This window comes from Onychomys torridus, chromosome X (assembly GCF_903995425.1).
Source record: "Onychomys torridus chromosome X, mOncTor1.1, whole genome shotgun sequence".
Classification (NCBI taxonomy): Eukaryota; Metazoa; Chordata; class Mammalia; order Rodentia; family Cricetidae; genus Onychomys; species Onychomys torridus.
In genome coordinates, this window is record NC_050466.1 from 32,392,972 (window position 1) to 32,420,447 (window position 27,476).

General features: G+C 39.4%; 1 protein-coding gene across 1 annotated transcript in view; it reads right to left on the reverse strand.

The window, feature by feature from the left end:
- Positions 1-27,476, reverse strand: part of Gpc3 (glypican 3) — a 337,098-nt gene that overhangs the window by 31,365 nt on the left and 278,257 nt on the right. Inside the window, exon 7 of the mRNA XM_036174731.1 lies at positions 13,679-13,838. Coding sequence (XP_036030624.1) covers positions 13,679-13,838 — 160 coding nt within the window. The remainder of the gene's footprint in view (positions 1-13,678; positions 13,839-27,476) is intronic.

The following is a 27,476-nucleotide window of genomic DNA, read 5'->3' on the forward strand; positions in this document are numbered from 1 at the left end:
ATTGTGCTTGGTTTTCAATAGTCTACACTTCATTGTACAGTTTCAGCTGTAAGACAAAGAATAATAACATCTACCCTATAGCATTTTTGAGAGAGTAAAATGAGCTGATTTACATAAAGTGCTTAAAATTGTGCAGTAAGCTTCCAAAATGTGAGCTACTGGGCTGGCAAGATAGCTCAGTGTGTAAAGTGCTTGCCACCAAGCCTAATAACTTCAGTTCAATCCCCTTGACCAGCAGGTTCTCATGATCCAAACCTCTATCTCCAAAAATACTTACATTGCTATTCACAACAGTAGCAAACTTACAGTTATGAAGTAGCAACAAAAATAATTTTATAGTTGAGGGTCATACAACATGAGGAACCATATCAAAGGGTCACACAGCATTAGGAAGGTTGAGAACCACTGCCCTAGACTATATATAGTAGAAGGAGAGAGTAATGACTTCTGCAAATTGTCCTCTGACCTACACACACACACACACACACACACACACACACACACACACACACACACACTCACACTCACACTCATACAATGAATGAATGAATGCATTAAAAATTCTAAATGAACCCTTGTGAACTATTATTGCTATGCCTACCCTAGTATTACCTCTTTCACACTCTGCCTTCTGACTGACTGTTGTATCTGCTTCCCTGCCCAGATAGGAACACTGACTTTCTTCTGGCCTGTTATTTCTCCCCTACTTTGCCACATCTGAATATGTAGACCCTGTTGGTACTTCCTACATCCTCATCTCTTTCCCAGAGTGGACGTTTCAATGAGGAATCCAGGCCACATCTTAGTTGTCTCATCATTTGGACTCTCTCACCACCTTCTCATCCTCCAGGTATACTCATACTTCAATATTTGTACCAGCAAACCACAGAAGCACATCCAGTCTCTTGGGAATGGTCCTCTGTAATGTTATGCTGCACAGGATTAGAAGGTCCCATTTTCCATCAGTGGAATGAGGTGCTAGTAGGTAGATGACACATCTACTGTAAATGTATAGGCCCTGCCAAAGGATCAAGACCAAATTCACTGACAAGCTGATGTACTACTCTCTAACCAATCTTCTAGCCTCAATTCTCACTTCCTTCTACTCCAGCTACACCAGAGAAAACCCCTAAATTCTTGCTCACCTCCACGCCTTTACTTATACTTGTCTGCCAGCTTTCTCTCCTTTTCACATGATTCCTTATGTTCTTTCAAACTCAACTCAGTTTCTGCTCACTCTAGTATGGGTTTGTGTTTTCTTTTGTGTTTATATAACTCCCGTGCATACTACAATTAGTGCTTGAACAGCATTACAGTCTAATTTTCCAGCTAGATGTCTATGTCCTTTCTGTTAACCTCCTTTTCTTCCCTCAATCCCAACCATATGAATACCAGCAGGTATTGTGCTCATTCATTTTTGTATGGTCAGGGCCATGTAACAGACCCTAATTGAGCACTAATTATGTACTGGGCACTGGGAGTTACCTGACCTCAAGTTGCCAGGAGGAATCTTAACAAAGCACTTTGCCTAGCGTGAAGCTTCACAGGAGGGGGAGGTACCTCTGAAGTGAATTTAAAAGACAAAGAAAGGGAAATAATTATGGGCTCAGAGGTCAGCATGTGCAGAATATTAACTGCTTATTGAAACCTATCAAAGAAAAGGCACTGGACTAAGTGCGTTATGTGTATTACAGAGGACTTTACAAAGACCCAGACAGGCCTCAAAGACTAGAATGGTAGTTTGTGAGAACTGTAAAGTAGCTGGAATATAGGATGGGGTGGGGTTAATGGGAGCCAGGATCAGAGAAGGTTGGAGCCAGATGAGGAAAGGCTGGGTTAAAGTATTTGGCTTTGCTGCCACTCATTCCTCCCCAGAATCTAGGGGCACCAAGGAGGACATCTTTCTGACTTTTGGCTGGATACTGAGAAGACTGTAACCTCTCCTTGAAAAGAGGTTACACATTTCACTCCTTAAATTAAACCTGATTCCAAACTCCTTTTTAGCAATCTTAAGCTAAATTATAGCTTCTTTGTTTACATTTAGAAAGCCCTAGAATACAATACGCATGATCCATAGGTGCTGCCCAAATCATCAGCATTGCCTACCTCCCTGGTCTTTCTTGCTCCAGCTGTCATTCCAGATGAAGTGGTATGTGGGGGATAAGTAAAGCCAGAACAGAAAAAAAATAATAATGGAGAGAGAAATTCATGGGTCCACATTCGAAAAATCCCTGACTTAGAAAGTAGTGTCTCAGATGTCCAGTAAGAGTGATCCAGAACTTAAAAATTCACAGTCCTGCAATCCCTGTGCTCCTCTCATTATAGATTGTGTGTCTCAGACAGGTTCAGAAATTGGCAGGAACAGAGTGTGGCCATTCTTAATGGACTACTGCATGCCAATGTGGAAAAGAGCCCATGCTTTGACCACGTTTGGGGAGACTCATTTCTTAGTTTTCCAGGAGTTGGTGGGGTATGTGAGTATGAGATTGGTGGGGTATGTGAGTGTGAGTAATACATTGTCTTCCTGCACAAACAAAAAAGAAATGTTGAACAGGAGAGTGGGGGTGTATTCCAAATTTAGCTTTCTTTCCAACCTCTGCCCATATGGTTGGTGGTTTAAAAAAAAAATGATTACCAAGCCAACAAAGAGTAATCTGATATTAGGAGTTCCAGTCTCTGTAAAACCAGAGCTAATAGCAGCACACGGGATTCATTTGTCCCTACTGCCCCCTGATAGAGAAGCTAAACTCTCCAAGTGGTCCTCGCCTCTATGCCCCAGTGAGTTGGCCTAAGATTTGGGATGGGATTGATGAGATCTCCATCGGTTAAGTGAGACTTCAGAAGGAGCCTGTCAAACTTAATAAGGAACAAAGAGCTTTGAGAGGGAAAATGTTAATGGATCTGGTTAGTAGTCTTAGAGTTAAGGAAGTTTCCGAGCCTAGGATTCCTAGAAATCACAGTGACTAAAACTGAGCTTTTTCATTTGTTAGCATAACTTTGGAAGATAGGAACTTCCCTCCATGGTGGAAAGAGCTACTGCTTTAAGCTAAGAGCCCTGAAAGATGAAGGAAGGATGAAGGAAAGAAAACAAATCTTCCCAATGTACCTCCTCACTGCAGTGGTATGCTAGTAAATATTTAACAATGGGCTCTCAAAACAAGAAGTATGCATGTCCTTTTATTTTAAGTTTTATTGGAATAAAGGATGTGCAACAACTGATTTATAGATAAAATATACGATATACTTTATAATAAATTTCATATATGAGTTGGTTTTTACAGAATGCTTTCACTGACCTTCTCTTTGCCAGGCTTGTATCTATGACGAAACTACACTGCAACTGGTAAACAAGTACAATTCTTACAGGGAGATCAGTTGATATATTGGTTTACATTAAGGAACCTTATGAAAGTGAAGAAACAAAAGCATTAGCTGGGACTTCACTCCATCAGTGACCAGAGTGAGATATTTGCTGTTAGATAACAGTTTTCAGATTCTGCAAGAATATTTCCTCAAATGGTGTGCTACTCACGATGAGATGGCTATACAGCTACAGCACAATTACAAGTACAAGCTATACTACTAACATTTTCTCCATCACTCTCTTAAGTCTGGACTCCAGGCAATCAACACAATACTCAAGCCCCGATTTACTGTGTTTGCTGACTTCTGAGGGGGTAACTACTTCCATCACGGGCAACATCAAGCTACAGACATGCTGGCACTTTATGCAGAAGGCGAGAAGTATATAGTATTTCTGCCACACAGATACAACAGACACAGTTATACCATGTGACATAGTAATTAGGATGGGATGAGCTTGGAGAATCATCCTCCTTTGAATAGAATTTATTTGATTACAAATTTATGAAGTTTAATCTTTATTAATAATAGCCCTTATCCCATTTAGACTGCTTTTGGGCGGGTCCCACCCAAGTAAGGAGGGATGCCAAGCAGACATAAACAGAACAGGCTACTCCTCCCCGCTCCAAGTGTGCTCTGTTACTTTGTTGCTTATTGCTGATCTGTAAGAAGATAATGGAAACTGAAAGGCAGCACTTAAACTTTTATAGCATCTCCACAGATACTTTGGTTTACTGAATCTTGTGATTAAAAACTGTGGTTTATTTTGGAGGGCCTTGCTGCTAGCTGCTTTTTTTTTTTCTAGTAATGTCTCTTATTATACTGTATGAAAATATTAGTCCATGAGAGCTTTGATGGAGGGAGTTCTGGATCATAGATTACTTGAGATACACGAGTTTTTTCTGTGTGACCAAAAGTAGATCTGAGAGGGTAGTGTAGCTAGAGATGAGTGTGAACCCGATAACCCTGATCTGGATAATTCAGGCTAATCACTTGAGGCTGGAATGGAGGCTCTATCCCTAGTCTGCCTTTCTAACACAGGAGCAGGAAGGCCACTGCTTGGAGATAATTGGGGAGAACTAAGGTCCATTGTCTCACAGAAGCAAGGCAACCCTAGAGGCTGTGAGTGATAGAGGATGCTGAAAAGACTCTCGTTCTCTGGTAAAAAACAAAAACAAAAACAAAACCCTGCTGTTCTTAAGGATCCATTTGCTTAGAAAAAGTTACAGGAGATCATAGTTGATGACACGTGCTCAACTATAAATAACCAGAGAGATTCTGTTCTCCATGTTTCTTTCCTTCCTCTAGGCTGAAAAGCTGCCATGGTGGTTTGTTCCCACCATCATTATTTTCTTTTGCTCTGCTTCCAGACAACCATGCCACCCAGAGCTTTTCAAAATCTTGGAACTCAAGAGTCCTTGCCAGAGCTATTAATCCACATTTACCTATTTCCATTGGATTAATCTTTGAAATATAGTTTCTTTAATGAATACCCACACTCCTCTATAGTCAGGGAGCTGTCTCCTAGGACAAGCCAGTCATTCCACTGAGGAATTGCTCAAAAAGTAGGCAAGTTCACTCTTCTGTCAGTCAAAGTTCTCTCTTATTCCATGTACAAGACCTCTAGACAATGAAAGGAACAACCTCCATCTCTCACCTTGTGTAGGCTAACACTGGTACTTACTTTCCCTGTCTTCCCACTGTCACTGTTTCAATTCCTCTGGATGCTCTTTAGCTATAGATGCTCACTCAGTGCCTGTCCTGACTCCCCTGCTTGACTGAGTCCTACTCCTCTGTGGACTAGAACAGGGATCTCCTATCCCAGTTTTTACAAGTTCAGCTGTGGGAAGCTGGAGGGGGCTTGGAAGGAATCAGTTCGTAAGACAGTGCGAGTGGGATACTTTGCTCCCCTGCTAAATATGGGGTAAAAGCAAGCAAATATGAAAATTCAACACTGCACATGGGGTTGTGGATGTAGCTCAGTGGTAGAGTGCTTAGTTAGCAATCGTGAAGCCCTAGGTTCCATTGTCAGTATGGTGAAAACCAAATCAGCACTGCACATGGATGATTGGAATATCTATCTACTTACTTTGTAATACTGGGGATGGAACCCAGGGCTTCCCACATGGTAGCTAAGCATTTTACCACTGAGCTTTCTGCCTCAGTCCTGAAATGGGTATTGGAATGACAGCTACTAAACAGATTGGGGAGAGGAAAGGTTGGTGACTGATAGCTGAGTCCTTAAGGGAAAGCTGGGAGCAGAGGACTCAGAACAAACAGATCCTCCTAATCTGTAGCTCATCAATGGACATGATCAGCAATATAATTACCAAGCAAATAAAAGTGGAGTAGAGGCTTTCCTCCAATTTCTGGTGTCTGGGATAGTCTGAGAGCAGGAGGAAATCTCATTAGCACCTTCAGGATAAAAAGTGTAGATGTAGGATGAAAAAGACATGCAGGAAACCCTCCCAGGAGCTCATGGGTACTTGGGCAAATCACTTTACTCTGAAAGCCTCCTGAAGGTGCTAATGAGATTTCCCCCAGCTTTCACACACAGACTGCCTGCAGATACCAGCATTTGTAGGGCAACCTTCACTCTGTTGTTATGTACTTGGTAATTATATCACTGCTTAAGTCCCCCCACAAGTTACAAATGAAGAGAGTCTATGCTAGTACTCCTGTTCTCCTTACCTTACAGGCTTACTTGATATCAGCCATGTACATTAGGACTTTGTTTAAAAACAAAAAGATAAAAATGAGAACGTATATTTGGAAATTATCAGAACTGTAAATAAAAACAAAAAAGCTGGACATGGTGGCTCTCATGTGTAATCCTAGCACTTGAGAGCCTGAGGCAGGGAGGATTGCCATGGGTTTGAGGTAAACCTAGGCTACTTAGTAAGTTCTAGACAAGCCTGGGCTACAGTATGGGATTGTGTCCCAAACAAAACAAAACAAAACAAAAACAAAAACAAACAAACCAAAGTAAAAATTTTAAGTTAAGCAAAACCCATGGATCATTTTGTCAGATCACCATTTTTCCCCCAGGGAAATTTCCAATCACAACATTGATTTAAGTAGAAATCCCCACCTTTCTTTCTGTTCTGATAACTTATCCAGCAGGAGAGACCATCTCATTTGATGGCACACAAACTCACTCTCCCAGAACCCCTGGGGATGTTAGCCCACAGGATTGCTCCATTTCTGTTTGCCAGCATGGATAGAGGCTTTGACCTTGCTACTTTCGGGCAGGTTCTTCCTCTACTTATTTCTTAGCTGAGGACTGCCCTGGGCTGTCCCCTTCCTTTCTATCTATACTTACAAAGTTTAGTTGAGGCTGTCACTAAACTGGTCAGCATTGCTTCTTTCTAGAGAAAGCCAACTGTAACCCAGGTAGCCAAATTCATATATTCTTTTTAGTATAAATGATTACAAAATATAGTAATAAATAATATAAAAATATAATAATGTTAAAAACGTTCACATTACCCATAATATTAACCTCATTCTTAGTTCTATGTGTAAAAAGAGCAGAAGAAAAACACATAAAGAATTACCGTAGATATAAAGGCATCATACCCCAAGGTTCCTATGGGGCAGTATCACACGACCTGGAGAATCAAACCTAAGAATAATCTCATCCAAGATAACAAACTCCTCAAAGACGATTTCTCCTTCTCTTCCTCTCATCTATCACCAGCTTACGTAGGTTAACTCCCTAGTCAACACTAAGACGTTGGGAAGGCTCCTTTCTTGCTATCCGTCTCAACTGGCAGATAATATCACTGCTAAAGCTTACATCTAAGTCCTTCTTTGTAAGCCCAGGAGCTGTACAAAGCTCTAGGGGGAGTAGAGATTGGCTGTCTTGTCAATCTATTAGCAAGAAGCACCTGCTCTCTGTGTGAAGAGTGTTATTATAGTGAGCTTTGCTTCCTTTGGCTTCCCTGCAGTATTAACTCCCTAAAAGCAAAGTCCTAGATATGAAAGCAGGCTGCTTGTAAAATGGAAAGCATCAAGGGCCTTTTCTTGACCCTCCTCAACAAGTTTTCCACCCCTGCCCTCACTGCCCCACTACCACCAAAGAAAACAAAATGTAACTAGCTGTGAGTCTTTCAAGATGTAGGTACCTACTACTGTGGATACTCCGGTTATTTGTAGAACTTAGCAGACATAGTTGTCATTGTTCAAATACTTTCTCACTTTAGACCACCCTGCGCTAAAAACAAATTAATGAGTAATTGAATGCCCCCTTTTGAGGGAGATGGAGAAGAGAACACATGCATAATGGAAATTGCTGGACAGAATATTTGGACCACATTTTTATTTATTTTAGTTAAGGGCTTTGGCAAACAAAAATAATTTAGATCCCAATAGTACTAAATGATATTCATGATATTTAAAACGAGCATGCTGTTTTATAATTTTATAAATCTGTTCTATCCACCATTCACGTGCTTCAACATCTAATGGGCTGGGCAGGCATTTTATCAGCACTTTCAGAGATGCAGACACTGAAGCTTAGTGGAGCTCAGCGATCTAAAAGTCACAACATTGCAAAGTGGCAGAGGCAGAACTGGGATCTAGTTTTCTTGACTTTGTGGACTCCATGATTTCTTTTAATATTTCAAGTTTCAGTGCCCTAAATATTGAGAACATCCCAGTTGCTCATTAGACAGAATCCACTTCCTAGTAGGTAGACTAGGTCCTTCTGCATTGAAGCTACATATTCAAGGAACTGATATCCTAATAAATGTTTGGAGAGAGTCAGTACAAGATCTTGCCTGAGAGTTCCAAACATGGATTACTTATCGAGAAGCAACCTACAACATAAGTGTCAAAGAGTACAGAGGAAGTAAAACTAGGTTGCTCCAACTGCAGAATCCATTTTGGGAAGCTGTCACAGTTTGGACTGTATTTGTTGCCAACTGGTCAGTATAGATAGATATATGACTACTTCTAATGTATTTCAAGCTCTGCATTGGACTCGACATGTCTCCCATTAAAACAGCCCAGGATGTTCATTACTCCATAAGCTGCTCTCTATCTGAAGATGTCATCTGGGATAAAAGGCCTATCATAAAGTTCCTCTGCTGGTTTTACTCCTTTCACTAGACCAACCCATCAATGAATTTCCTAATACACAGTGCTTACCAGCTCACATTTATTAGGATTTGACTTGACAGTTTAGAAGAATACACCACTGAAATATCCATCCCCTTTGTTATACCACAAGCTTGCCGGGAGTACACAAGGTTGTACTTGATCATTTCAAAAATGTGGGGGAAAAGAGGTCAAATGTGGTGGCACACACATACAACCTACCATAATCTACTTAGGAAGCACATACTGAAAAAAACCAGCAATTCAAGGTGATTCTAGGCTGCATAGTGTGTTGGGAAACCAACCTGAGGTACGTGAGACCCTATTCCAAGAAAAAAAAAAAACAGAAATAAAAAATAAAAGTACATGGTTTTAAAATAGTTCTTAATAGTATTTATTTGAAGCTGTTATTTTACCTGTCAGGTATAAACTAACAGAAGAGAAAGAAGATCTGATACAGAACTATTGGATCTGTGATTGAGAAATCCTATAACCACTTCCACAAGACTGCTAGGAGGAGATGAGTGAACAGGAAAAGTCCAGTGCCTACCCCCCACAGAGAAGAATGGGAAAAGGGACCTGGCACTGGCTAAGGTTTCATCTTCAGATTTGTCTAGTTAATGAACAAAGACAGGTTTTCATTTGCAGTCCCCACATGCATGTCTGAGGGACTGGAAGTGTCTTCAGAGCAAGCATTTTTAGAAGAAATATTTGTGGACACAAAATACTCCATTGGTTTTAATACTGGTTTAGACTTTGGACTCAAGTTGACTAGGAAGAGGTCAAGATATATAGCTGCAGGCTAGCTACTTGTTTTAAAAGGCCTATCACATGTTTTGAATAAACCAAAAAGGACAGGTCTTTATTTTGAAACAAGATTTCATGTGGCCCAGGCTGGTCTGAAACTCCCTATGTAGCCATATATTAGAAGATAACCTTGAATTTCTGATCCTGTCTCCATCTCCCAAGTGATAGGATGCCATGCATTTATTATAACAGTGGTTTGTTTGTTTGTTTTTTCTTGAGACAGGATTTCTCTGTGTTGTTTTGGTGCCTGTCCTGGATTTCACTCTGTAGACCAGGATGGCTTTGAACTCACAGAGATCTGCCTGGTTCTGCCCCAAGTGCTGGGATTAAAAGGGTGCACCTGCACCACCGCCCAGCGACAGTGGGTTTCTAAGATAATGCTGGTTTACATCTATAGGCTCCTTGAGATCCTATCAGCATCATCAGAAATAAGAGAATACTGCCTTTCATAGCAGGCATCTGGTTTTGAGTGTTGGGGTACTGGGGACTGAACTCTATATGCTTTACATGGATCTTTTGTTATAAATGTCCATAATTCTCTAAAAGAAGAAAGAGTGCTGCCTCTATTCTTCACACGTAGAAAAAGGAGGTGATGAAGTACATGACTGCTGGGATGTGAATACTCATGTGCCCTCCAAAATTCACCTGGAAATTTTATTCCCAACACAACACTACTGTAGTGGAGACAGTGGGGTGTTAGGGGGTGATAAGGATGTGTGAGCTCCATTCCCATGTAGCAGATTAGTCCCATAAAAAAGGACTAGAGAGTACCAGATGTGCTCATTTTTGTCCTTCCATCTCCTCTGCCAGGTGAGGAAACAGCATTTGCATCTTCTACCATCTAAGAGTACAGCAAGGACTTTGACAGATGCCAGATGCTGCTGCTTTGATGTTGGAGTTCCTAGCTTCCAGAACTGTGAGAAATTAATTGCTGTTCTTTATAAATAACCCAGTCTAAAGTATTTGTTAATAGCAGCACAAGTGGACTAAGACACTCATGATGAGGAAAATGCACTACTCTTGGTAAGCCATTGTATAACAGTCATTTTACCAAAGTATTAAAGTCAACAACTAGAAAGGAATAGAAACCCTGAAGAATTCTATTTTCAATCTAGAAATCAGAATTGCGGTTCACTGGGCTTGGTGGTACATGTCTATAATCCCAGTTGAGACAGGAGGATTTGGGGCAGTTCAAGGCCACCCTGGGCTACTGTAAAACTTTGTCCCAAAGCATCCAAAAACCAAATAAGCCCTCAAAACATCAATAATAAGCCCATCCCTGAACAAAACAAAATCTGCAAAACACAAACAAAGGAAAAAGATGGAAGAAAAGGAGGGGATGGAAGCAGGACCATTAAAAAGAGAAGCACCTGGCAGACTTTAGGATGAGTTTTAAAAGCTTGGATACATGTAAAATCTTCTTGGTAATATCGTGCTGTACAAGTGTGCCGAGGGCTAGGTGCAGGCAGTCCTTTGTAAGAAGGCTGAGTGGAAAAGTCACAGTGGTTAGAATAGGGCAAATCAGGTCCATTCTAAGTGAAAGCACATCTCAGAAGAGAACAGAGAGTCTGCAAGGTTAGGTGGAAATGCATAAAAAAGTATCCCCCAAAGACTTTTAAATGTTTTGCCAGGAACCACAGCCAAAGAAATGAGCACACAGGCTGTTGGCAGTAGACAAGTCTGTAAGAGTTGTCTAGGCATTGTCTTTATGTTACAGATGGAGAAATTGACTCCTAAATAGTGGAAAGGACTTTGGTTACGACACAAGAGAGTTAAAAACAAAGCCCAAGAATAGAACCTGGTAGACTATATTACATGCAGTGTATCAAAAGAAGTGAAGAAGTGAGCCAGGAAAGACAGCCAATAGCATCACTCACTGGTTATGATGTAAAAGGTCTGTTCAGGGACAAAAGAAAGATACAAGAGAATTGAACAGACTCTAAGCCATGCTCTTTATTCCCAAGTTGTCTTCTGGGGGAGGCAATTTGCAGTACTAAATGAAATGGTAAATGCACATCATGTTCCAAGTCAAGTTGACTAAATAAATGGATGATGATGAATCACCAGGACCACATGGCATCTACCCAGATTTTGGATGAAATTATATAACAGCTAACCAATGTGTATAGCCTGTCGTTCCAAATAGCTATTGTGCCACGAGTGTGACAGATTGGCAATGAGTTTCTTCTCTCCAAGAAGCTTTTTAAAGGAGACTCAATGAACCACAGGCTTGTAGAATCACTGATCATGTTAGGCACATGTAATACTTCAGAGGCAAGGCATAATTTCCCCTGTAAATTAAATGAACTACCTTCTGCATAGTGTTTTACACTTTACAAAGACTTTAAGGCTAATCATACCTAACAAACTGACTAGAATTCTTTGAAAGGATCAGTGTTCATGTGAATAAAGGGAAACCAAGGATGCAATAGAAGTACACTTTGACAAACACTGCTTACAAAAGTTAGGTCACCTTGGAACTATAGAACTTAAAAAAAATAGATAGGGAGAAGTCTTAAGAGGCAGGAAATCAAGAGTTGGAATAAGCAGAGAGATTTTCTGGAGAAGTATGGATGGTATTGTGTCCTGAGGGCCAGTGTTGGGATGAGAGAACATTTTGGTGAATCATCTAGGCAACCTTTATAATTCAGATGGCTACAAAAGTTGCCAGATATAGGTTGGGGGCATCCCTAACCAAAAATGCTTAGGATGCAAAGTGCTTCGGGTTTTGAAGTTTTTCCGATTATAGGATATTTGTGTGGTCTTTACTGGTTAAACATTTCTTATCTAAATATCTGACACTGTTTGAGCATCGCGTTGGCACTCAAAGGGTTTGAATTTCATGGTTTTTTGGATTTTAGGATCTTAGACAAAGCATGTTCAATTTGTAGAATAATACAAAACTAACTTTCATATTTTCATGGCTACATTGAGGAGCAAAGAAAACATTTGTGTAGACTTGTTCAAGAGTAGCCTCTTAAACCAGACTGACTGGGTCTCAGTCCTAATTCTGCTCCATGGAACTAAGAAGGGCTCTAGAGTAGGTCTTGAAAGCATTGGCAGAACTTAGTTCAATAATTCAGAGAACTCCTTTTTAATAAAATAACCATTGGTTTTAAAAGATTTCAGGAGGGAAACAAAAATTATGGCACGCATAGTATATGCTAGTACATGCCTAATATGGTGGTAAATGCTTTGTCATAGAGTATGCCTTGAAAGCATTAGCAGAACTTAGTTCAATAATTCAGAGAACTCCTTTTTAATAAAATAACCATTGGTTTTAAAAGATTTGAGGAGGGAAACTAACAATCATGGAGCACTTAGTATAAGCTAGTACATGCCAAATATGGTGGTATATGCTTTGTCAACTTTTCCCTTGGCATATTCCTGCAATAGACCCACGAAGTTAGGTTATGATCCCCATTTGCTGAAGAGTTGGAGAATTAGAAAGGAGGTAATAAAACTTGAGAAAATTTGTTTTAAGTCATACTAATATGTAGGAAGAAGAAGCCAAATATATGCTTGCTCTGTACCAAAACTGACTTTCTTAACCCTGAGTATATGTAAAATGTATCGTGGGGGACAAGTATGATTTAAGAATGAAGAAAAGAGGCTTCTTTTTCTAGACACAACATGGACAATGACATAAAGATAGAAGCCCGTAGAGCCATGGGAGAAACAGGAGATGAAGCATCTTAGAGTTTCAGGGAGAAGCAGTGCACTGAGGAGGAGAGCCATGGCAGTAAAAGTCCATCTTATTAGGAAGAACTTGATAATAGAAGAATACCTGTTGATATGAAAGGACTCAGAAGCTCTGAGGCACAACAAATATTTTTGCATTTCCTCATTGACTCCAGCATCCCTGGAGTTGCTTTTACATAGCTGTACAGTGATGCCTTGTAGCCTATCTATATCAGACTGCTATGAGAAAAGAAAATGATAGACATGCTATATGAAGACAGAAAGGTCAACAAACGACTCTTCCTTTAAAGTTATTCCATTGTTGATCTACTTCCTTTTTTGTGATGTTGGGGATTAAACCTAATACCTCATACATGAGATACAAGTACTCTACCCAACTACAACCCCAGGCCTCACTGTACGTTTGCACAAGACTCCCGAGGTAGAATTTCTTTGTATGACCAAGAAGAACCACGGACAACTCCAATAGGAAAACAGAGCCAATGGCTCAGCTCAATTTACTTTTAGACAACGAAACAGGAGGATACCTTTCTGATCTACCCAGGGCCAGAGATGGGAAACAACAACAACCTGAGAGCTTCACTTTTTGAGGGCAGCACTTTTCCTAAAAGAGTTTACAGCACTGTGTGCTGCAGGAATCTTAGCGGAGGTCGAGAAAGCAATTGATTTTTGAATTCTGGGAGCATCACCATTTTCAGCCGGTTACCTGCAAGGAAGCGGAGTTGATTCTTCACTTTCATCATCCCGTCACCAGAGCTTCCAATGCACTCATCTTCATCATCTCCGCAGTCTCCACTTTCCAGTCCTTCCTCATCCAGGGTTTTATCCAGAACTTTACCCTTGGGCACAGACATGGTTCTCAGGAGCTGAAAGAAAAATAACAGGACTGTAGAAGCTCTCCTTATTTTTTTCTTACAGGTTTAGAAGAATGTGTTACTAGTAAGAGGTATTACAAAGTACACAGCTTTTAACAACTGTTTTCAACTGGGCATAGTAGCATACACTACTAGTTCCAGCCAAGAGGGAGGTTGAAGCCGGAAAATTGCTTGAGTCCAGAGTTCAACACTAGATTGTGCAACATAGCAAGCCTGCATTTTTAAAAAAATCATTTTTCAAATTTAGCTATGTGTAAATTGCTGATGCATTCTAGAGCTTCATAGTTATAGACAATTCCACAGCATTTGGCATGATTCTCTGACCCTTCTACTCCACTTAAATGACATTGAAGCCAGAGGATTCATTGTATTTTACAGTTCTATAATATTGTATCTAAGTTTCTGAGAGTCTCTATGGTAGGAGAATACATATAGAGAACTAAAGACTTCACAGGTGAAGCATATGTATTGTCTAAGAGGGCACCAAGGTTAGAAAAAAAATTCCCACAAAAGTGTCCTAGAATAGCATTTATCTCCATCATATGAAAACAATAACTGTTCCTAATAGAGTGAAGACAGCATGGTCTTGAAAGTGAATAGCACTCAATTTTAATTGTCACTTCTCATATTTTGATCAGTGGAAAAGACAAAACAAAGCTTATGAACAGTTCTCTCTCCTGCAGCTTCAGTAAGATGCTTTCAAATCAGTTTGCTTTATCACAGCTAATATGCTTAGCAAGAGACACATGTTAGTTTGGATCACTGGTGCAGAGCTTTTAGGTATGTAGCCTAGTTTTATGGGACTCCTAGCATTCCAGAGTCTCTCCACCGACAGACCCAAGCTTGCTGTATGAATCATTGTTTAGGGTCTATTTGATTTTCCTTGTCATCTCTTTCCAAGGCTTTCTGTTGCTATCCTCAATTCCTGCTCCAATCGCTGTCTCATCACCCATGTTTGGTCCTCTCAGTCCCACCCCCTGTTTTTCAGTGAGAGTTGGTGATGGTTCATCTTGATTGTCAACCTGATAAGATTTGGAATGAGCATGGAGGAAAGCCTCTGGACATGCTTGTGAAGGATTTTCTAGATTAGGTTAGCAGAGATGGGAAGATCCACCTTAACTGTGGATAACACCATGCCATAGTCGGAGTCCCAGACTGTATGAAAAGGAGAGAGCAAGCTGAAAACTCCCATTGTGTGAGCAGCTGCCCCATGCTCTTGACAACTTAGTCTTCTCTTGAAAGCTAGAATCTTATCATTAGAAATAAATAGCAATTTTCCTCATGTTGACAGCCTTTCTTTGTTTCTTTTCAAGACAATAATGTGTAAATATTGAGTTCTTGAAATGTATATTGATGTATAGTTGAGGCATATATATGTTGTGTATTTCCCACTTCATAACTCAAAATATTAAGAAATTTAAAACACAAATGATGAAAAGGGACTAAGTGTGGTTCACAACACAAATAATCACACAAGAATCTTTCCTTGAGGTATATATTGATATATAGTTGAGGCATAAATACACTGTATACTTCTCACTTCATAGCCCAAAATATTAAGAAATTTTACTTAAGGGTTGAAACTTAATAAAATCAGTAATTTTTGCAGATTTAGCAACAGTATCCTTAGGTAACTGCCACTTATTTTCCTGCAAACATATGTAGTGATAATTATGGTGACCACTATTGCATTTTAGTATCACTGCCTTGATTTATATAGTGGTGCTAACATTTGCCCTAGTCAGTGATTTGGCAAATACCAACACAGTAAAAACAACAAATAAATTTTTAGTATTGTTGTGAAAGTAGTTTCGATCTTGTGGCTCTCTGGAGTTCATGGACTTCCAGAGTCCATAAACCAGTCTTTGAGAGCTTTGAGTCCACGCTATAACAAATATCACTATAGTTAAACTAAAACCTCTAATCCATCCTTAACCATATTCCTTTGGGAAAATTGCTTTTGACATAAGCATTTCATGTTAATTTCTAAGAATGCATCCTTTGTGTATAGAATGGACTGCTTGAATTAGACTTTTTTACATGATGAGATTTTGTGGTTAGCTATACATTAGTGAACTTGCTATTTTTCAAGCACATCTCACATTTGAGCTTTTTTATTAATTCCTTCAGTAAACATTAACTGAGAAAATACTATGAGCTGTTGTTCATTTCTGTCTATTGAAAGGCTTCCAGATTTTCAAGCCAAGTTCAAGTGCCATGTTCTTATAGAGTCTTCTTGGCATATGATCATTGCAATTCTCTCCCTTCATCTCCCACGGGTGTTTCTTTTATCTCTACCCCCTAAATGGCACTTCCTATATGTGATCTGTTATTACTTATGTGTATTTATGATTTTTCCCCACTTGTAGCCTGTGAGCTGCTAGGGATTTCATCTTATGTGGTTTTGAACCCCATAGCATTTAACCAAGTACCTGGTATATAGCAGACACTCAATAAATGTGCTACTGAATTGAAGCAAAATGAAGTGACATAGTAGATCTTTAAAGTTACTTCCATAACTGGATAGAAAAGGAAAAAAAGCCCTCAAGACCAGGATTAATTGTAGAAGAACTTAGAAATGGGTATCAAACACCCTTTAAAAATGATTCATTTTTTATTACATATATGCATGTGCCTATGTGTGTCATGTGCATGCTTGGTGCCTGAAGAGGCAATAGACGGTTTCTGATAGCCTAGAATTGGAGTTACGGTGGTTATGAGACATTGTGTGGGCATTGAGAACTGAATTTGGGTCCTCTGGAAGAGAAGCCCAGCTGAAACCCTTTTGGATGACCCTGGCTAAGACCAGTAGCATATTTCGAGAGGCTATTTTCTAACCCTTTCTACAATGTCCCTAATATTGTTAGGGAGCTCTGTTTAAATAAAGTGAAATTTAAAAAAGCCTTTAAAATTTTGCCAAGGAGGATACCACTTTGGGTGTTCAGTTATGTTCATTTTGGAGACAACTCCAACATGGAAGGGAGATTATGACAAATTTTCTAATGATTTCACACAGATAGCTGCTGAAGAGTCTAGCCCTCACAAAGTAACAAAACAAATTCAAACCAAGAAAACTATTGTTGATACAAAATTCTTAAAGAAGAGATGGAAGAAGAGTGTTGGAAGGACAATGGGTCTGAGGACAATTGCCAATAAATGACTATGGATTTAGCTCAGAAATCCAATCAGCTAATTCCATTTCACAATATTGACCTTTTTGTTCTTTTGCTATTTACAATGTCTTTCAGACTGAACATTTACTTTATAAAAAGATTGGGAGAGGCCAGTACATAAGCACAGGTAACACAAAGGGCTTAGTGTTGCTGATGAACTGTTTGTCATTTGCAAAGGACAGTATCCTGTCAGCTTTTGAAAATAAGCCCTTGGCTCAGAACAGTGATTAGCAATGTCAAATATTATTAAAATAAAACTCTGACTGTTGCATCCACTGTCTACACAGCCAGGCTCTAAATGTGAAGCATCTGCCACATATTGCTTCACATATAGCAAAATGAGCAAGGCAATTTACAACCCAGCATTTTCTCTAGCTGTTACCCTCTGTTATAGCTGGCTAGGAATAATAAGTATATATTTATGTATTGTTTTTAAGATAAAGTCTTGCTATGTATCCCAGGTTTGGCCTCAAACTTTGGATTCTCTTATTCTAATTTTCAGAGTGCTGAGACAATAAGCATATACCACCATATATAGGTCTTGATTTTATTTTAGAATCTATTTTTTAAATGTGTAAGTATCATGTTACAGTTTTCATCTTTTTTTTTCTTTGTGTTCTAGGGCAGAATCTTACTATACAGTCCAGGTTGGCCTTGATCTCATAATCTTCTTGCTTCACTCTTCCAAGTACTGGGACTAATGCCATTTTTCATACTATTGGCAGAGTTTGAGTCAGAAATGTCCCACACATGCTCATATAGTAAAGATTTAACTCCCAAGAGATGGCCTTACTGGGAGAGGATAGAACCTTAAGGAAGTGGGTGGGACCTAATTGAAAGAGTTAGGTCACATTGGGTTCTTAGCTTGTCCATAACATCCTTCCTGGCTTTCAAGAAGCGGGTGAGGCAGTTCCTCTACAATGTACTCACTGCCATGGTGTCCTTCTTCTCCACAGACCCAAAAGCAATAGAGCTAATTGACCATGGACTGGAACCTGGGAAACCATGAGTGAAAAGAAACCCTTCATCCTTAAGTTGATTATCTCAGGTATTTTCTCATAGTAACAGAAAGCTGATGAATACAACTTATGTATGGAAGAGTAAAGGGAAAGGGAAACAAGGGGGAAAGCTCTTTGTGTATAAAACTCTAATATATAATGTTTATGGGTTTTTTTTTAAAAAAGGCTTTAAATTGATGACTTTTATATAGTAAATCTTGAATTTTCTAATCGCACATACTTGGGTTGTAATCCTGGTTTTTCTAGTAATTAAAAATTTTTTTTTCAGACAAGCTGCCCAATGTTCCTAAAACAAAATGTGAGAAGTAATGTTTGCCTCACAGAAGTTTTATAATAAATAAATGAAATAACTATAGTATTTTAACTATGGTAAAACACCTACCAATTAAGGAATTTATCAAAATTTCCTTAACCGTTCTCTCAGCATTTTGCTGTTTGCATTATGGCTACTTCTGACTTTTCAACAAAGTTGGGTCATTTCTCTAGCAGGATTAGTAGGTTAAAGAAGTGTGTACACAGAGCCCTTTGACACCATGACTGTGAGTGCCAAATTTCTATAAAAGTTATCAATTTCTATAAAAGATGCTAGCTGGAAGTGAGGCTCACTGGGCTGGGGATGGAGCTCAGTGGTAAGAGTACATGCTTAGCAGGCCTGAGGTCCTGAGTTAGATTCCTAACATCTCAAAGAGAAACAGACAAATAAGGACAAAACCAAAACACCAAAACCAAAAGTAACACCAGGCTTTCTAGCGGAATGCACACGTCTGCCAGACTCTTGATGTGGTGAAGCATTCTTGTTGTTTGTTGAGATGAAGTTTATTAGTGTTCAAAGATATTCTCCTGCCTCAGCTTCCTAAGTAACTGAGATTCCAGGTTTATGTCACGCTTTAAGAAAGATTTCTGCACTGCTATTCTGCTTTGTAAAGGCTCTGGAACTGGCTTTGAACATAAATTGTGTTAGCATGATGATATGTGATTATGTATGTTGGAGTCTGTGTTATTACTCTTCAAATCAATTTATGAAAAGAGGAAAACACAATGGCATTTTTCTTTTCCCTGAGGTATGGCCATCATGACCTTTTGCCCTCATAGTTAATAAAAATCCCCTTCTAAGGAGAAGGAAAACCCTCTTCTACAAAGATGATTGACTTCATTTTATTATGAAGGGAAACACTGAAAAGTTAGCCTAGACACAGGTACTGAGGTTTATGCAATAGAGGGAAACCTAAGAAAATTAGAAACGCAGTACAGGAGAGAATAGGCTTTCTAGAACATAGCAATCTCACAGTCTTAAATACACAGAAGGGCACTGCATCATGGGACAACCGAACGTGGTCAATGTTCTTTTCATGCTTGGTTGACAAGAACAAAGATCAGAATAATATACTTCTTGTTCCTATTGGGATCAAATATGCTGAAATGAGGCCCATGGGAGCAACAAGTCTTCATCTGTCTATATGGTACAAACAATGTACCTCTTGTTACTGTCCCAATTGTAAGGGCAAGGGTCTTATCAGGCTCACACTGTGCTGGGACTGAGCGCATGTTCGCTCACATGGTCTTTGAACGTTATGTGATGGGGAAGACGGCTACTCCCATTTTCTGCATAAAGGGAACACTCTGAACCTCAGATAGTAGACAAGACTAAGTCACTGGATAGTTGATAAGGATCTTAGGTTAAAAAAATCCTTAAGTCCTCAAATCCAGACCTCTCCAAGAAAAATATTATTACCTAAAGACATGTATAACTTAGACTTTCAGCTTCCCTTTGTCAACTTGATTGCCTTAATTTCAGGTAACTTCCTATCCTATGGCATTTTTTTCAGAGGCTAGGTGTTAACTCTAACTTGATGGGAAAGACTTTTACTATTGGGTGGGAAAATGAAGAAAGAGCAATAAAATCAGTTATAATGGCACACGCCTTTAATTCCAGCAACTTAGGGCAGAGGTAGTCAGATCTCTGTGAGTTCAAGGCTTGCCTGGTCTACATAGGAAGTTCCAGGGTACCCAAGGCTTCATAGTGAGACCTTTGCTTCAAAAACAAAAGAACAAAAAAGGAGGGGCAATTAGGTTGTATTCTTAATGACACTAGATGCTTCCGCTTGCTTTCCATCCACTGTGTCTTAAATAACCTAACCATCCCATCATGAATGGGTTTGTTTTGAAAAGCTTTGGACAGCTTTTGGACAGCTGGATGGAATGAAAAATGCCATTCCTGCTGCTACACAGCTAAGAGTTTTCTTGATTTTAAGCATTTTAGCATTTACAAAATAATAAAGGATAAGTAACAAAATAGATACTGTAAATATGGGTTTTGATACATAGTTTGGGGATTTAGCTGGTGTCTCTTTGAGTTACTCACAGTCCCTCTTCTAGGCATTTTTTTTATTGTGGGGAATCCAGGTTACATTTTAAAGCTATAAAGCTGGGCTTTCAAAACTGATTTGGAACTGTTTGGGTGCTTTGCTTTATACAACCTGCAAGGAATGTTTTGGAGGTCTGGCTTTCCATGTCCACAGTAATGTAAACACATGCTTTACTGTTTGTATTTGAGTAACATAAGCTAATGGGAAACAAATGTGGTGACTCCAATGAATCTTGGACTTTTTGGAATTCCAGTATGATTTACACATTGTGCACATCCACAAGGCCTAGCATGTGACCCCTGCTTTGCATGCACACTTTCTTTGAACAAATGCACCAAACCACAGCCACAAGTAATTGGAAACAATTGCAACTCCACACTTTTGAGATGAAGCCTGAACCCCAAATGCACAAGGTTAGAATTAATGGATATATATATGCACTTCACACACTGAGAAGGCCATGCTGCACAGCAGTTAAGAGTGCGAGCTTTGGAATACGACCAGCATGGATTTAAATCTCTACCCAGCCAAGTTACTAGCTGTGAAACTCTAGAGAAGTCACTTAGCCTCACTGAGCTTTCTTCCCTGTAAAATGGGGCCCAATTGATTCTTCAATAAATAAAAGTATCAGCATTTACATTTTAGAGTTCTGTGGATGCTTCTTCTCACAGATTTTTTTTTTTTTACAATTTGTAATTATACATTTCCCTGTTGTATCTCTGATAGATTAAAGAAGTGATACAGTCTGCCTTGATAGTCTGTCTTGATGACCTGTGTCTAGCATGGCATTTGTCATGAAGTAAGGTAATAATCAATAAATGTTCATTAAATGTATGAATAAACATAGAAAAACAAACACACGTATATCATGCTTAGTAAATTTCCTGGCAAGGTACTAAGTTTTCTGATATCTGTACACTGCTGTTCAGGATGGTAATGCTGTCAGGGAAGAAGGAAGTGAGGAGGGCCAGCAGGCCCCACCACACCAGCAGACGTAAAAGGGCTTGTTGAATATGTCTTGTAAAGTAATGCCACATAAAGTGTTGTGGCCACACAGCAAGGTAGCATTAGATCTTCTGGGTGGGATCTTTCCAAGTGTGAGCAAACCCATGTGAATGTTCCCAGTAAGATAAGACAGGCCTGTGAACCATGGAAGCACTCAAGGATGTTTGGAAAAGGGAGTGCGACTACTGGGAGATGAGCTCCCATAGGGGCGCCTGGCTGAGCTCTCACCACACCCACCTCTCACCTTTGCACCTCCTCTCTCCGCCACGCCTGGCTTCTGTGAGTCTCACTTCACCTTGGAAGGAAACACTGAAATGTATGAGGATAAGTCTCTCCACTGAACAAATGTCTGCATTCTAAGACAAACTGGGATGTGACAAAAGCACTGTGGATGGAATTCACGGAATTCAAACCATTTGAGATGATGGTTCTCTAGTTTTAGCAAGCAATTTACTACCTCTAGAATTTTTCGAAGAATGACCACTAATACAAGTTGAGTCTGCCTTAACTGAAATGTTTGGAACCAAGGGCTTAAGAATATTTCTAAAAACACAAGGAAGTATGTTAGGGATAGGACTCAAGTTTAAATACAAAATCCATTTGTATGCAATAGTTACCTTATGCACACTGCCCAAATGGAGTTTTCACCACTTCTGTGCACAAAACAAAAGTATCATGCTGTAGAGTTTTGTACCTATGCTGTCATGTTGGGATTCAAAATGGTTTTGGATTTTGGAGCATTTTAGGTTTCAAAAGACCAGATCAAGGATGTTCAGTTGGTATCTTAGAACCTTATAGCCTTTTAGTATTTTTTAAAGAGGAAGCATACCACAGGGGATAAAGGCTTATACTCTGGAGTCAGAAAACTTGCCTTGAAATCTGGACACTATCACCCACCACCCTTAGTACTGTAAACAAATTATTGAACTTCTCTAAGCTTTATGTTTCTTATCTATGAGACAGACATGGAAATTCCTCTACTTGTCTTTCACACTGTGTAACTGTAGGGATTGAATAAAGCCTTAAGCTCAGTGTGTGACACATAGCTCACACAATAAATCTATTACTGTTACATATTAAAAACTACATATTTAAAAAGCACAGAATAAATTCTGAAAATTTTAGGTACAGGTTGCTATTCAGGTAGAGCTAATTATGGGGAACACGACTCTCTTAATGTTAATTATTGTTATTGCTACTAGCATTATTTTAATAATTAAAACTACTTTCTTATCTGTCTTCTCAGTTGATCCTCTCCAGAACCCTATGAGGTAACAGCAGAGACATCATTAGCTTTGTTGCACAAAAGTAGTAAGTTGGACTAGGGAGAGATATTAGGCAATATGCCTGTTTTCAGCCTAAATGCCCGTAAAAAGGCTGGACATGGTGGCACATACCCGGAATCCCAGTAATCAGGAGACTGAATCAGAAGAATGACAAGTTTGAGGCCAGGCTGGTATACAAAGTGAGATTCTGTCTCTGAAAACAAAATAAAAACTTTATGAAGGGATATCAACAGTAAGGTTGAGCTAGGGTTTGGAATAGTGCCGAAAAAGAGAGACTTTCTACTCCAGCACTGACCTGGGACAAGCACAGGATCTGGACGATAATGGAAAGGAAAGGACGAAGTAACGGGCTCACAAAATAACTGTATGCAGTGAATTTTATGTATTCCAGCCGCCATCTCTTCCACTGTTATTGCCCTGGTATACTAATAGCTCATTCTCAATAAGGAGCCTTGGATGGAGAGGCCAGACAGCTAGGCCAGATAAATACATAGGCTGAGTGACTGAGGGCCAGCCATCATTCACTACTGGATTATCCTTCGAGGCGGATGACATATTTATCTGAGGAGGCTGGATCCTCTCCCTCTGACAAAGCAAGGTCAAGTTGAAGAGGAGGGGAGACAATTGATATTCTTAAGTGAATGAGCCAAATAACCCAAAAGGATATAGTTACCTTAAGACCTAAATGGCTTAATGAGGCTCCCATAGCCAACTAGTGAGCTTTTTCCAATCCATAGGCAAATACTTTCTTTCTTAGGTCAGTCTGCCAGTCTGTTAATTATGGGCTCTGTAACTCCCTCCTCAAGGGTCTCCAGCTTTACTTGAGTAAGCCTCTGCTTTAGGAACCAAAAGCCCCACAGACTTGAAGTTATAAGAAAACTTGCACCAAGACACTTATCCCAATTAGGCTGACTGGCTAGGTTTAGCAGCAAAACACAAGCCTAGGAAGGTAATAGAAAGGCAGACCAGCAAGTCAAGCTTTCCTCTGGAGTCTTTTGACCCTGAGCATCCTCTTCACTGAAGATTACAGGCATGCTTGTCCCTGTATCAGTTTGAAACCACCGTGAAAAGATATAAGGATGAACTATCATTTTATTTTTGTGGAAGGAAAACCTGCTTCAAAGGCATCTTTGAAACCCCATGCCACTGCTGCTTTCCAAAGGAATCACCTCAGTGGGATGAGTGCCACTGATAGAAGGCAAAGGGTCCCAGGGTGAGAGTGTACCAAGATATTATGTATTTCCTTGGGGAGCTGAGGTTACACCAGCATGATCTGAACATTTACTACTGTCTGAGTGCATAAAATGTGATCCATTCCAAATAGACATCTTGTGGTTATGCTTTTGGGAAATGAGAACTCTTGCCTCTAAAAATAGCTTCTATGCATGAACCATGTCATCAGGCATTGGGCTTGAAGAGTCAACCTCAACGGCTGAGGGGATGAAGCTTCACTATTCTTCCTGAAGGCCTCTGGCCCACTGACAGTTTCCCCACCAAAGATTCTTCCTTCCTTGCAAGACCAAATCTAGATCAGGTTTTACAGATAGTTTTATTTTCCAGTAAAAACTAGCTTTTCTCCTTGGCATACCATCTGAAAAATAGAAATTTTAAAATATTGTCAATAATTAAGGTAGCACTGTAGTATTCTGAAGGAAAATAAATGGCACAAGGCGTCTGGTACAAGTACATGAGCCAGGAACTGATGGGAAACCATACTGAGTTTTCAGTTGCCCTGGAGGTCAGGGAATTTCAGACATTTCTCTTTCTAACTTGACGCTATGGAATACAAAGGGGAAGTGGGCTGTCACAGGAAGTGGGGAACAGGAGCAGATTCATTACAATATTCACATCTCACCATACATCTTTAAAGGCTAAAAGAAAAGAAATCAAAGAGTAGTGCTCATATGTCTTTCAAGCTTCCTTAAGTAAAAGCTAACTTAAGAGACACTTGAATAATTATTTTAAATAGAAAAAAAAAGTGCTTTGTTTGGTAAATGCAGCTATAAAGATACTGAAATGGCTGCCTCAATAGAATTCGCCACCACGGTTTCATAGACTTTGATCACAGAAGAACACTTAAGCACTGGACTCTTCAGTGTACCCCTGGCAAACTTAGCTGTGTATGTCATCTATCAAATGATTGACTACTGCCTTCTGGTGTAGTTTTTCTTTCTGTACTTTAACTGATTTGAATGGCAAGGTCAACCAGTAGATGAAGGAATGTGAAATGGAACTTCCGGTATTTTCCAATAGAGAAGGAATTTGAACTCTGCATTTGGTGACTACTTATGATAACACCCCCCCCCTCTTTTTTTCAGAGTTAGATGTTGAATTTAGAGTCCTGTGTATGTACTCCACCACTGAGCTGCACCACCAATCCTTGCTTATGACACTTTAAAAGTACATTGTAAGCAAAACACTTCAAATAAAGCCTACCCCATAAGATATTGAATGTATTCATTGTCTTGCTGGAATCCCTTACTGAACAGTCTTGTAATAAAGTCTAGTTGCTTTGCATCTATTATTTATTGACATTGGCAGTCATTGTCACTCTACTAAATTCCATATATACTTACACAGGATTTTAAAGCAGTAACACTTTCTGCTTGGTTGATTGTAAACCTAGGAAATATTTTTGACTTAACATTTACACAAACTAACCTTTACAAAAAAATGCTATTTAGCACTTGCCTAAACCAACCTTCACATTCACCTTTGAGTCCCTAAGCTAAGAACTGGCTCATTTGGAGGATGTTGGCCTTGGGGTTAATTTTGCTCCTTTAAAGCATCTGGGTCTCTTTTTTCATTTCTTCTTATTCCTTCATTCTAAACCACATCTACCATTTCTTCTACTGGCTCTGCCTAGGAATCCATTCCTGAGATAGGCTCTTGGTTTTCCTAAGAGGCTTATTAGAATTTAACCACAAGGTCTGGGAAAAGCATTATATAGCCAAGGCCAGCCAATATATCTCAGTGTTGGGGAGAGCTGGATCTTAGGCTAAATTCTTTGTTCCATTGGCTCTTTGGAGGATATAGCATGCACATTTTGCTTGTTTCTGAGACTTAAGTAATTGGCTGGCTATCTTATCTGGACTCTTTCACCATCCCTCAAAATGATTTGGTGATGATGGTGGTGATAGAATGGCAGGAATAAGAGAATTTAAGTGTGGGAGGGAAAGGAAACTATTAATGAATTACAGCCAACACTCATCAATAGCTCCACCTTTCTTTCTTTCTCTTCACTGAGCTCAACATGGAGGAATGTCTTGACCAGTTCTGACATGGGTTTCTCCACCATATTCTAAGATTCATGGCAGCTATACTCAATTAACATCTTCCCTTCCCCTCTCCTATAACATTTAACCTTATAATGGGTAGCATTCACACATTCCAAACATTGTGTTCATTTAATGATTTTGGATACTGCAATAATTTTGATCTTTGAAGACATAAATTGAGTGCTCTAGCTAGAAGCAACAGGAAAGGAGGTGGGTAAAAAACAGAAACCTCACCTCTCAGAGGATGATATTCAGTGTGGACAAAAAAGGATTAATCGCTGTTTTGAACACACAGAAGTGTGCAGTATTATATTCAATACCTTACTAAGGGAATAAACAAGGACTAGTGACTTAGAAAGAATTTGAGTGATTACATAGTCCAAGTCCAATGCCCTTATTTTACATATGAGGACAGCAAGTCCATACAGGCAACAGATAGAGCATCTTCCAACCACACAACCATCTTAGATTCTGAGGGATGCTAGATGTCTGCCTAATCCTTGGAGATTGCAAAGGAGATTCAGTTCAGGTTGGTGAAAAGAGGTGAAGGAACTTGAGAGCTACAAAATGAGTTTCAACCTGCTAAGAGGGAAAAGAAATTCTCCTGCCATTAAGAAACATATGGTTCCCAAGAAGGTTCTGCCTAGTATGTGTGGGAATGTAGCGGACTCAAAGTAGCTAAAAAAGTTCTTTTTGTGGATATAACCACTGAGTTCAAATTCGAAAGAGATCTGGGAGCTGAAGAAGGGAAATCAAGTTTGTATATGACCATATTTGATTATACACAGGTATAAAAGTCTCAAGAATAAAGACAAATAAATATAAAAATGAAATTAGTGTGTGTGTGTGTGTGTGTGTGTGTGTGTGTGTGTGTGTGCCCCTTTTCAAAAACACAACACATGCCAGTCTGGTCTACAGAGTGAGTTCCAGGACTGTTAGGGCTGTTACACAGAGAAACCCTGTCTTGAAAAACCAAAACCAAACCAACAAAACAAAACAATAATAATAAAAAACCCCACAACACATAGTGTACTAGGAGGACTTGTGATTTTCATATATGAGTCATTAACTCCTATAATCTTCCAAAGTCTTCATATTTATCCATTCTTGATGAGCTGTCTAAAGCAATCTGCCAACACATCTAGCTATATCCTTTTCCCTCCTATTCATCTTTTCAAACACTTTAGCAAGTCTTAATCATAAAGAATCCTTGCATGTGAATTTAACTAAACACAATAATATTTTGTTTCCTACTTTCCTTACTTTATTTAAGGACTATTCTAACATTCTGGATGGCTGCTATTGAGCATTTTTGTTTCTGAAAAGAGGCATATCAACTGCCTTACATTGCCCATCACAAAGAAATAATTTGGTATGGTACCTAGGGATACAGACAATGGTAAATGCTAGATTTCTTTGTTAACAGTTATTAATAATGACTTTACATATGGCTCCTCTCTGGTAAATTATACACTTAATGCATGGCTTTCTGAGAATGGCTC